The following is a 12599-nucleotide window of genomic DNA, read 5'->3' as shown; positions in this document are numbered from 1 at the left end:
ATGCAGACTGGTCTGAGTCGCGAAAGGTCGCACACGTCCAGAACAGTCGAGTAGGCGACTACGGCGAGGTACCTGATGACGGTATACCGAACCAGGGAGAGCTTCAGAAGCTGTGCGTGCCCGAGACGATGGGTCAAGTGCCGTGGGCGGGTGCGTGTACTCTGCAGCGAGTTTGGTGACACAGAAATTGCCGAATACGTCCAAGACGTCGATGGACAGGCGGGGGAAAAGAGGCGCACAAGGGACAGGAAGATCTTGGGTCGTGATGGATGGATCCTCGCAGGTCTTGGCTCGCAGCTTGGCGTCTTGGTAGAAGGACTCCAGTGCTGGGAGGGAATGAGGCTCTGTATATAAAATGCGCCAAGAGCAGGGGGGAAAACGTGTGCGGAAGAAGATGGACGTCGAGAACCCGGATGGTCGTCGGTCGCGGGGGTCGTAGATGAATAAGAGGACGACGGAGACACCCACCGCTAACGGCAAAGGTAACGACGGCAAAGGTCCCAGTAGACTCGACGAGGAACGGCGGAACCACAAAAAGGTCGGGAAACCCGGCACCTTGCAGACGACGGGAGGAGAAGGATCTTATTTCGTCGTCTTCGCCGGTATTTCTCGTGGTTCTTTGAAGGATGGAGGGAGGCAGTCCAGGTAGGTCTCGGGAGATGGAGTCGAACACTACTCTTCGCAGAGCAACAACAGCAGTAAGTGAAGCCAAGTAAGGCAGGAAGAGCCGAACTTTTACAGTTGAGATGTTCCCTGGAGATAATCAAAAAAGAGAAAATAATCGTCTCAAGATAGAGTTCGAACAGTTTTGGGATGTTTTTTTGCTCACGGTCACGGCAAGAAAAGGTCAGAAGCAAGGAACTGTTGACCAGAGCGGCCACACACACACACCCACGACCCGACCCAGCAGCAGCGAGCGCAAAATCGAACAAAATGAGAACCTTGATGGCCAACGTTGGACGTTGCGGTCCACTTTAGCACCTGGCTCTTACCTCACAGGCGCGCTTCCCTTATCAAGGACGGGAGCCGCGAGAGACACCCCCTGCAGTATGGCACGGATATGCGAGGTATTCTTGACCTCGAATCAACAGAACACCCTTTGTTCACAGTTATTATTAGATATAGTTATCTCATTATGTAGTAAAATCATTTTAATATTAATAAACCGCAATACCAACATGAAAGAAAACTCTGTAAACTCTCTTCATCGGCGCATCCCTCGCGACATCAAGAACAGAAAACCCCCCAAAAACTGGATGTTCTCCAGCGCAGCTGTCAGCTTGAAACCGGCAGGATCCCTGCTCGGACGCGTTAGCCCGCTGTGCCCGCCGCACGCCGTCGGATTCTCGAGCCAGAATGTGAGGGCCGTGATTGGCTGCGCAAGCTGGCCATCAAGGTTCTCCGCACTAGTTTAACCATCAAGGTTCTCATTCTGATGTCTCTTTTTTTTTCCCGCGCAAGTCAACCTGGTCAGTCGGCCGAGTCTCCATCCAGTCTTTCTTACCACGACCCCATGACTGACTGACTTGTATGCGTCTTATTGATTGTGACCGACATTGTATCGCACGGCATTGGCTGAATCGAGACAGAGCTGATATAGTGGCACGCCATGACTTTTATCTCGGTCACGCCGCGGGTTGTTGATTGCAGAACACTATTTTGGATTGTCTTTGATTAAGGTATGTCTATTGATGAGCCAGTCGCATGTGCACCAGCGATGTTGCGACTCGCCATCATCTGCGCCGTCATGCCCTTTTTCCTGGGTTTGAGTTCTTAATGTACAGTCGTTAATCAATATCCACTTCTTCGTTATTTTGAGCATGGCCGCCGCCTTGAGGTCTTCGTCTGGACGATCGACCATCGCCAAGAAAGCTTGGCCGTCATGCCCATCGACGTTCAAGCTTTAGCCAAGCCGGCTATCTGCCCTCATCGTGGGCCTGGATAGGAGGAATCTCAGAGAGATGACCTCGATGTTCGAGGACGGTCGTATGGATCGGTATGGATACTCGGGAACTTTTGGCCCCTGTCCTCTTGCGTGGTCATGTCCTAATGCGAGAACGGCGTGGGCGACGTCGCATCCCTTCATTCCAATTCATGCAGTCAACACAGCACTCCCGGCGCCAACTCCAGCGGTGGCACCTCGGGCTGCGCCCAGAAGACCCAGTTCCGCGACGTCGGATCCTGGCAAGTAGTAGCCTGCTGCATACCTCAGCAGCCATGCCACCATCCTCTACGCCCCGTACTGCTGAATCCGTCGACCGAAGAATCGGGTATTGGGGCCGTACATTCGGAGCTTATGTCGTATCGGGTAATATCGATGTCCTCGTAAAGTCCATGGTCTCCTCGCTGGCTCACGAGGAAAATTGGATTTCCACGCCCAACGTCCTGAACGGGGAGTCGAGTTTGCGCAAATCGATGGCGCTACCGAGGCTGAAGAGGAGACTCTTAACCCGCCCCTCCCAGAGCACACCGATCCTCATTTGATCGTCTATCCGCGCTTTGATGACGCTGCTGTATTCTTCGTCTACCGCGCCGGTCTTCGCCTTCGCCTCCGTCTTCGTCTCCGTCTTCGTCTCCGTCTTCGTCTCCGTCTTCTTCTCATCCACCGCAGGATCGTCCAATCTCCACTCCATCTTCGCCTGAAAGCTGCGTTCCCTCGGCCCCTCCTTCCGTTTCTCGTCTTTGACGGGTACCAGCCTCGGTTTCTCGGGTGCCGGATCGTCGAGCTTCCAGTCGAGCTTGGCCTGGAAGCTCCGCTCCTTTTTGACGAACTTCTCGGCCGAGAGCGCTTGGTCCAGGTCGTGCCTCAAGAAGTTTTTGCGCCACAGCTCCATGCCCACGACCCACGCGCTGTCGTAACTGTACACGTTGAAGTCCATGCGCGTCGCGAGGCTGCAGTGCTTGCCCGCCACGACGGCGTAGGTGGCGGTGATGTGGCCCATGATGGGGTTCACGGTGAGTGTCGCCGTCAGGGGCGTCCCGCGGTGCTCCGGGAGCGTTGCGAAGCGCCCTGCCACGCTCACACCAACAACCTTGTTAAAGATGCCGTAATACAGCTCCCCGCCGGTGGTGAAGCGACCGTAGATGCGCTCCTCGATGGACTTTCCGTTCGCACGCCCGGCGGGCCGTGACTGCGACGGCGTGAGATTCTCTGCGTCCCCGCCAAAGTTGTACACCCCTCTGATACCCAGCACCCCGCCGTCGGAGTTGGTCAGGCCTTCCACTGCGTATTTGCCTACGTCGTATTCTGCAGTTCCTACAAGCACTCCGCCATTCTTGAGGAGGCTACTCGACACGGCGGCAACCTGACATTGCAGTAAAGGGGACAAGCGTTTGATTGCGAGGGCCTCGAGGGTACGTCCGGGGAGGTAGAATCGGCCGAAGAGCAGCGATGGGTTGGCTGGGCTGAAGAGAGGATACGACGTCGAGTCTGGTCGGCGGAGGTCGGCGAGCGGGCGGTAGGCGCGAAGATACTCTTGGAGGGATATCGCGTCGGATTTCGGCGTTAGATGCGTGTGGAGAGGGACCGAAGAGTAGAGGTAGGAGATGGTGCCGTCGACTACGTCTACAGAGCCGAGCTGGTAGGAGGTCGCGAAGTGGGATGTGGCAAGCGACGAGAGGGCGAGGGACAGGCCTTCTGGGGTTTCGAACTTGAGAAGAGCTGAAAAACAGGAGAGTCAGTCAGTAGATCTTGCTTGCGCGGCTGCGAGGCATGTGGTGACGCACCATCTGAGGTCGAGTTGAGCCTCGTATACGAATTGACGCGCTTCCAGCCCGTCGCCTGGTCGAATGCGTGCGATACGTAGTCCATGAAGTCGCGCATGCTGGGCAAACGTTCCGGAGTGCTTCACGGAGCAACGTGCTCTTTCTCGCTATTGTTTCAAACGCATCTGCTGAGGTGTGGCGAGGCTGTTGGGTGTTGTTGAAGACAGGTTTGCAGTCTTGCGGTTGAGTGCGGATTAGGTATTTCCAGATTGCTGGTGAGAAGGTGGGGCAGCCAGTGACAGCATTGGATGATTACATAATTCATTCTACAGCCACCTTGGGTTCCTTCCGCCGGATTATTCCTGACAATTCAACGGCTTGGGAATGACACTGGATTTGCCGACATGCAAGCCACAAAGTTTGGTTCAAGATGGTTTTGTATCAATTGAGTTCTCCATATGATTCTGATACGATTTATGCTCATTTTTGCTATGTTGTCATCGTCTATGGTCGCATAGCAATTTCGATGTGTTTTATTTTGCGACCTTGAAAAAGAAACATCACCAAAAGCTGCACCAACGTTGTGATATCTCAGTCGTTCTGTGTTCCGACGTTTGCTATCTGCTGAATCAAAAGGTATTCTTCTAGACAAAAGAGAAAAAGTCCTAAGGAATGTTAAAAACTACTTTACAACACATTAACAAAAAAATATCACCACTTCACTATCCTGAATTCGCTGTAGTCCTCGTCACCTTCCCGCTTCACCCATAGCTGGTTGACCCTCTGTCCCATATCGTCCCTGAAACATTCCGACCAGATCTTTCCTTTTACACGGGCGTGGCCCGGGACGTCGGCCTCGGTCGCCACGACGTTGCCCTGCTCCAAGCCCTCCTCGATCTTCATGATCTCCTCCGCCAGCGCCGCGCACGCCAGGCTGTCGTACACGGCCTCGCGCCGCGGCCACCTCTTCATCAGCTCGATGGCGCGCCGCCGGATGCCCGGGTTGCGGCACTTGACGGCGGTGTAGTACAGGGCGGGCACCGCGCCCATGTCGACGGAGAACCGGCACTGCGGGATGTCGGACCGCTCGTTCAGCCACTCGACCAGCACGACCTGGGCCTCGAAGCAGTCGATGAAGGCGTCGTACATGCGCTCGCTCTGCGCGTTCTCCCCGAAGAATAATAGCTTCGCGCTGATGTGCCAAAGCTTCAGGATGGCTAACCTCGGATCGCTGTCCATGTCGGGGTTCCGCCTGACCAGGTCTTCGATGCAGCGCTCCCACTTGAGCAGTTGTGAGTGGACGTCGTGCTGTAGTGACGGGTTGACTTTCGCGTTCGTCGTGTAGTAGGAGAGGACCCATGGGAATAGGTATGCCAGGAGGAAGACGAGGGCGTCGCGGGCGTCGGTGACGGTCTCGAAACTCGTAAAGTTTCCGTCTTCGGCGCAGACTAGTGTTAAGGGGATCTTGGGCGGGTTCGGCATCGTCCTCGTCTGCAGGGCCATGGTGATGAAGATGGGCTTCAGATACTTGCGGATGAAGTGACCCTCGGGCGAGTCCAACGCGGTGCCGCCGTGGACCGACACCTCGCCGGACATCCATTCGGACAGGGTGTTGAGGCCCTGGGTCAGGTGGACGTTGGCCTCGGCGTCGACGCCGCGGAGCCAGTCGAAGGCGATGCAGAGGGCGGAGCAGGTGAGGGTGATGTGGAGGCGGGTGTACTTGTGCTCCTCGACGTGGTCGCGGAACATGGTGATGGCCTTGACGTACTCGTGGTCGGCGCGGCGGCAGAGCATGATGGCCTCGGGGTCCTCGACGGGGCCGTCGCTGCGGAAGGCCTCGTGGCGGGCGCCGAGGGCGATGAGCATCTGGTTCACGACGGGCTCGGCGTGGGCCATCTGGAGGATGTTGACGCTCCAGAACTGCTCGTCAAAGTAGCCGGCGAACTCGGCCGCCGACTTGTACTGGAAGTAGCTCAGCGACCGGGCGGCCCAGCTGTCCTTGCGCGAGATCGAGCCGTTCAGCGCCGGCCGCAACGGATCCGCCGGCGCGATGGCCACGATGGCGCTTCGCCGCGACAGGTCCGGCCAGATGCATTCCTGATCAGTGTTATGCCTGGCGCAGTTGTTGCATCTTGGCTTTGTCTCGTCGCATTTGACGCGCCTCTTGCTTGATTTTCGCGCGACGTCAGTCAGCTTTCCATTATTGAGACATTTCTCTTCTTTTCTTTCTTGGTGTCTTCTTTTCTTTCTTGGTGTCTTCTTTTTTCTTCTTCTTCTTCTCCGATGCCGCGATCCTCTTTCTTTTTTTCTTCTTTTTTTTTTCACCCCCACTCGCCCATTGACCCCCAATTTCAGGGGTTGGACAGAAGCATTTGCATAGCAACTTTCATCGACGGGAATGGCTTACCGACAGACCAAGCAGCCTTCGCGAGAGCGCGTAGTCCCCTTCCTCTTCCTCACGGGTCTGTTGCCCGGCTGGTGTTCCCGCTCGCTGCTCTCGCGCTCCTCGGCAGAAACTTCCTCGTCACGCCCGACGTGGTCGCGACTGGTGGCGGCAGTGGTAGTAGTGGGTTGACTGTTGGCCATGGTAGCCGGCGGTGCGCGCGCGCAAGGAGGGCCGTGCAGTGAAACATGAACCCACTACATAGATCTTCTGATAAAGATCGCGCAGAAAGTGATGTGGGAGGGGGGCCGGGAAAATGTGACAGCACGCAGAGGTTCCACAAAACGACTGGCGGTAAAGAAGGACAAGAAAAAAGGAGGGAAAATTGTCTTTAAATTGTTCGAAATCATGTCAGGGAGAGAAAAGAGTCGGAGGAGGAGCGAGGGGTGGGAGGAGGCAAGGAGGGAACGAGAGCCCGGATTACGGATGACCCCGGCCACCTCGGCCAAGAGCTGCCGGCCCCTCACCCGCGAGATGCGATCCAATCGTGAGCTCTGTTGGTTGCGCGCAGTCCACTTCGCGAGTGAAAATGACAGGGTTGCAATTGGCCTTTCTTCGGTGAGGTGCGTCAGTTTCCTCCTGGCTTGGGCGCTGCTAATTTCCCATCGCTGGCTCGGAATTGTGACCGATAACGTGTGATTGTGTGGGCGATGGCCTCTGCGTGCTCCCGTCTGCCGTTCCTGGGCGCGAGAACGGATAAGTCCCCCCTCTCGCCCTTGTCGCTTGTTATCAATGAGTAGCAACGCCTTCCAAACACGGCTGAGAAGGGCAGGCAGCGGTCCAAACCCTCGGTGCCGGCTGGACCCCGCGATCCGGATTCGGTGTGTGCCCTCCAGTGTCTGGTGGACTTTTTCTGCTTAGCTTCTTGTTGACACGGAAACCTGACGGCGGGTATAGTACCCACGTGGATATTTCCAGCAATGAAAGAGGGCTTCTCCAGATACACGTGCTGGGGATTAAAAGATTCCCTGTCTTAGCTGCATGATGACTTGTGAGCCGGTTGCCTAATTGAGGAATTGCTCAAGTTGTTTGGATGCAAGTTTGTGGAACCCAGGCTCTCTTCTGATAACACCCCAGTTCAAGTCGGCACTGAATACTGACACAGTTGTGACTACATGGACTCTCATCTGGTTTAATGATTGAAAAGTGAGCTCAATTGCAACTGTTGAACACCTAAATGATAGTTGTGTCCGCAAGTTAGGGTAGGAAAACCGGACATACTCGAGCACAAACGGATAAGTTTATACAACGCATGCATCTTCGTTATGCCGAGTTATGAAGGAGACAGTCCACAATTCCCTCAGAAAGAAAGGAAGGGAGAAGGATCTCTCATTGAGCAACATATTTAACCATATATCTATGGCGTAATGCAGATAGGAATTGCAATAGTTTAGGTTCAAGGCACTCGACAATATACGAATATGAGAGTTTAGGAATTCTCACCGAGTTCCTAGCTCAAAGATTCACTCCGAGTTCTCATCTTCTCAGGCGAACAGTGATATATGGTGGTTATCATAGTGTTAGGTTGGTATAGTTGCCATATTCCATGCTGAGGTCACCCAGGAGACCACTGCCGAGCTCTTACGAGAGCCTTACAGGGAGCTGCGTTAACTGTGATTGGACCCCCCAAGCCTCCAAGTCAAGGACCAATGAGGGCAACTCTGACTTACTCGTGAAGCGTCTCCGCAAGCCATGTGCGAAAAGGTGGATAGATCCGGGGAACCCTCAACGACTCCGATATTCATTAGGTAAAGTCAGGGCTCGAACAAAACGCGTACAACAAGAGCTGGGGCATCTGATCATTTCAGAAAATTCAATCTTGCGCGTCAAAATTCTGCCCAAAGTGATCTGCCCCATGAACATCCTAGCGGAACATACGAGGCAAAGAACACTACTAACACGCCGAAGAAACCGAAACGTTTTTGAACCCATATACTACTTTTACTTTTGTGAAATATATACACCAAGAATCAGATTTATTTACTTTTGCACCCGCGGCGCCCCGTTCACGAAGCCGCCCACGCCGTGACCTTCTTGAAGATGAACTGCCCGTCCTCCAAGCTGTCGTTCATCCCGGCGAAGTAGCGCTGGAGGTCCTCCTCGGTCGGCAGCGTCTGGCTGTAATACTTAACGTCGTAGTCGAAGAGCTGCCGCGCGAGCTCGCCTTGGATCTCCGGGTGTCCCTGCATGGACAGGATGAGGCCCGAGTCGGCGTAGAGGATCTCGTTGTCGGCGGCCAGTGGTCTGAAGCCTTGCGGCACGTCCTTGACGAAACGCTTGTGGAACTTTGTAATTTTCTGGAATAACTTATTAGTATTGCGCTTCTGCTTACAGCATAACCTGGGAGACTTACAAGTTTATCCTTTCCGAACAGTGCTTGTCCGTCTTTGTTAAGAGAGAGCTCCTCTACGCCGACCTGTCGGAGATGGTTAGTTTCAACGGAGACAGGTTTACATCAGAGGAAAGTGAAAACTTACCCTCGGGAACTCGAAGCTTCCAATAGTCCCAGACAAAGCCGTAGCAATAGCCTGGTGTCCCCAGCAGACTCCCATAAGTTTGGTCCTAGTAATGTGCTGTGTCGCCACGGTCTGTCTAATCCATTCCAGGACGACGCTGACCCAGGGCTCGAACAACGAGGGCGCCTGGCACAAGTTGCTGAGGCCGCCGGTGATAATGACGAGGTCGTAGCTTGCCGGGTCCGGCAGCTCTGCGATGTCCCTCATGGGCTGGTAGGCGTCGACGATGGCGTCGGGGACGCAGCGGCGGACGTTGTCGCGGAAGGACTGGACCATGCCCCTGTGCTTGGGCTCTTCGATGTCGTACGCCTTCAGGATGGCGACCCTCAACGGAGCAGGCATGGAACCCATCACGACGGTGTTGTTGATGATGATGTTGAGGTGGCGTTGAAGGAAGCTTGGTGTTTCTGTTGTGTTGGTTGCTACTTTATGTAGAATGTTATGTAGAATGAGAGGCCGAGGGATGCAGCAGATCCTTTAGACTGAGCGAGAGATGTCAGATAGAGAAAGAGAGATGAGCAGAGCCGTGAAACCAAGTCAGGTGCGCGCGGCGGTAGTCTCTTATGATACTCGGGTGACGGGGGTTTCACGGTGTCAGATATGCTATTCTCAAGAGCTGTCTCCGCAAGGGCCGGCAAGGTGGCTCCGGCTAACATCGGGGTGCTCCCACATTATCTCCGGCAATCGGTCACTTGGGGTGAACTAGTCATGAGGCCCTCGCGGGGGGCACGGCAACCCCATGGAACTTTTAGTCACGAAATCGAGGCATTGGAAATTCGTCCTCAACCCGGGACTCCGTCCACCGCCCCGGGCGATTTCGGAGGGGTGAGTGTAAGGGTGAGAGGATGTATGGCGTGGTAAGTTTCCAGTCTGGCACTGCCCTCCTCCTCCTGCGCTGGGCGTGTGTGTCCACGTGAACTTGCTGACCGTCTCTTTCTCTGTCGACCGCCGCGTCTTGGCTGCCCATTCTGGGCTGGGCTATCGACTTTGCGTCGACCGCGCCCTGCATAAAACAAAAACGCATTATCTGCCGTCTGATAGGAAGACTAGGAACGTTATCTTATCTTTCGAGATCGGAGACGCAGCTAGCTATTAGTAGTGGATTTTTCCCCGGACTTTATATATAGGTACATCACGCGCGTAGGACCGCGAATCAAAAGCCTCGCGCTCCGATCAGATAAGAAAACTCGGCCGATGGCCCGTCCGAACTTCGAACGTCGACCACTTGCAAAGCTGTGCTACGCGCGCGGTGCCCCGCCGCAAGCGAAAGTCGGCCGCCGCCGTCGTTGTAGGGTCATATTTCCTATTCCGGAAGGGTTTGCCTGGGAGCGCACGCCGCCCCGCTCCGAGCATCGCCGTAAAAGCCGTCAGTCGACACGTGTAAGTCGACTTCCGATGTTGCCATTGCAGGCTCGGATCACGAGAAAACATGGAAACAGGAAGAAAAAAAGTCAAAATTTTCACTCCTGCTCTCGCAAGCTCGCAGGAACCCCATCTGAGTGCTTTTTTCTCAACAGATGGGCGGTCGTCGGACTGCACTGTGTGGGCGAAGGGGGCATCCGAGCGGTGCTGGCTTATTCTCGTTACCCCCATTTTACCTAAGGGAATTCCGGCTCAAACAGCGAAAAAGCCTCCGACGGAGACCACATGATGCCTCAAACCCTTCACCTTCTCGGAAGACGAATTGCGAGTGCCATGAGAAATTTTTTCTTTCTCCTCATCTCATGCGTTGTCCCTTAATTTATGACTCTTTCCGTGAGTTTCCGAGTCCAGTGCCCCTCCCTCAGCTTCGTCGTAAGTTGCCCAGCCCCAGCCAACTGGATGTCACAGAAACAGCATGCGTTCTCGGCGCCCTCTCCCCCAGAACGTGGAGTTGCAAACCGTTCGTCAAGCATTGGCTGACGAGACGACTCGGCGCTTGAGAGAACCCCAACCTCGTGCATATGCAAGTCGAAGCCAAAGTCTTCCAAGCTTTTTCGGCACAGCGGACTCGGACGCAGCTGTTGCTGCCCGACATGTTGTATCGGTCCTTTACGACCCACCTCCCCGCAAACAGAGCAGAGCCGCCCATCATTGGATTCCCACAACCCGAGGGACGCGGTCAGCTCAGCTGGGAGTGATGGTAATGTTGTTTGGCCAATCACGACGCTTCCGTGGCTCAGTTGAGGGTTGGTCTTGTAACATTATGAATGACTCTTGCTAAGGTTGGTTTCGCGGCATTACTTCTGACCGCCTTGAAGGCCACGAGTTCGAGCTTTGCCGGTGCATTACCTGGTTCTGTTCCTGTCTCTTCGGATCTAGGAGGACGCGGATTGTTCTGTGCGGTGGAACGCATCATTGATTTACTGACTGCGAACTATGGTATAACCAGTTAGTTTAACCTCTAGCCACAGTATCGCACACCCTAAGATCCCACTAGAAGATATGAGCCCCAGTCTCAAGTGGCTATATACCTGCTTAAGAGCAATATACTGCACTAAATATCTTATGGCGGAATACCTGGGCAGGGGGTAAAACTTTGGCCTGGTACCGTAGAATGTAGATGACATGCCTGATAACTCATGAGTTCACTAGCCACCAAGGTCTCTGCCTTGAGCCTCCCGGGGCCCTGCGGAGAAAACGAAGAAGGGATATCCTGTGGTGATGTCTCAGCAGACGACGTTGGCTATAGCCTATCGCATGTCATACCAAGACTTCATCTATGATCTGATTTCGGTTTTCAGCGCGTAGTCAGATCATCGAAACCTTCCAATTGCCTTTTCACATCCGATGAACTTACCAAAGTCTCAAGACTGCAATCATGCGTCGAACTTACCGAAAGTTCAAAACTACCAAGCTTTGCTCCTTCACCAGGCTTTGCCTTGTATATATCAGCTATGATTCAGGGAAAGCACTCTGTGTACTACAAAAGTGCTCCTAAGCACAGCTCGAACCGATACCGATAAGAAATCCTCTCGGCACAACGACTACTCTGTTCTTTACCATCTCTTGTTCCTTACCAAGGCGCAACATGTACGACAAAGTCCTGTATTCAAATGAGTTTCTGCGTGCGATCGACAAACTCCGAGCAGCCGGAGTCGATCGTTACGTCGACCTACCACGACTGCTCCTCTTCGGATGGCCCATAACGGAAAGAGTGAGTCTCTTGGGAGACCTCTGCGGCGTCTCTTTTCCGCCACAATCCTCCTGCGACCAATTCTTTCTCGAGCTCAACATCCGTCCGTCGAAGCCGTGGATCAGCGAAGCTGTGGCTGAAATCACCATCACGCCGTCGGCTGCAAGATCAGCCCAAGAAGTGGAGGTTTTGGAAGCCTTCAAGCGCACATTTCCTCTTCGAGAAACCGACTTGGCACGATTTCTCGATGATGCTCGACGTACTCTCGGTCTTGTCCCCGACGATCAGAATAAGGCCGCTCACTGTACTTCCACCGAAAGACGTCGAGTGAAGGATGTCGTCAGAATCGACGTACTGGGGCCAGGGCTTCCCTTCGTCAGCTTGATGCACCTACCGGAACTTCGTCTTCACCCGAAAACCTGTCCCAAGTTCCGCTGCTTCGAAGGCATGCAATATCGATACACGAAGAGCCCCCAAAGCTACATGATTCCGGTTCTTACACCTGGTAAACAGCAAATGAGTCCAGTAGTGCTCCTTCTGGTGGCCGCGAGGGCCGATCCTTCAAAGAAGCGAATACTACCTGCTGTTATGGCTTCAGCCGACTGGGCACGGAAGTTTTCTGAATCCACATCGAACGTGCCAACGGTGAGACCCATGCGAATTGGATATGAGCGGCTTTTTCGACCTCACTCTCTTTTTTGCGTGCCTCTCATCCGGGAGAATGTCCAGAGACATCTGACCGACACTCGAGCCAAGATTGAATCCCTCAACGACATTTATGCCCTTCGATCAAACTTGCTAAAGGCGAGTGAAATGTTTT

At 54.1% G+C, this 12599-nt stretch overlaps 3 protein-coding genes across 3 annotated transcripts; all 3 read right to left on the bottom strand.

Moving 5' to 3' along the window:
- Positions 1–2351: 2351 nt before the first annotated feature.
- On the bottom strand, positions 2352–3823 carry CkaCkLH20_04466 (uncharacterized protein; the record flags this gene model as incomplete). The annotated part of the gene is made up of 2 exons (XM_038887185.1): positions 2352–3661; positions 3727–3823. The coding sequence occupies 2 exons, from the start codon at positions 3821–3823 to the stop codon at positions 2352–2354; spliced, it is 1407 nt and encodes a 468-aa protein (XP_038747351.1).
- Positions 3824–4416: 593 nt separating this feature from the next.
- On the bottom strand, positions 4417–6291 carry CkaCkLH20_04465 (uncharacterized protein; the record flags this gene model as incomplete). The annotated part of the gene is made up of 2 exons (XM_038887184.1): positions 4417–5872; positions 6113–6291. The coding sequence occupies 2 exons, from the start codon at positions 6289–6291 to the stop codon at positions 4417–4419; spliced, it is 1635 nt and encodes a 544-aa protein (XP_038747350.1).
- A 1863-nt stretch (positions 6292–8154) lies between these two features.
- On the bottom strand, positions 8155–9015 carry CkaCkLH20_04464 (uncharacterized protein; the record flags this gene model as incomplete). Its single annotated transcript, XM_038887183.1, has 3 exons — positions 8155–8445; positions 8502–8564; positions 8626–9015. The coding sequence occupies 3 exons, from the start codon at positions 9013–9015 to the stop codon at positions 8155–8157; spliced, it is 744 nt and encodes a 247-aa protein (XP_038747349.1).
- Positions 9016–12599: the final 3584 nt, after the last annotated feature.

The sequence above is a fragment of the Colletotrichum karsti genome (genome assembly GCF_011947395.1).
Source record: "Colletotrichum karsti strain CkLH20 chromosome Unknown Scaffold12, whole genome shotgun sequence".
Taxonomy (NCBI): Eukaryota; Fungi; Ascomycota; class Sordariomycetes; order Glomerellales; family Glomerellaceae; genus Colletotrichum; species Colletotrichum karsti.
This window is presented reverse-complemented; position numbering and strand designations above follow the sequence as displayed.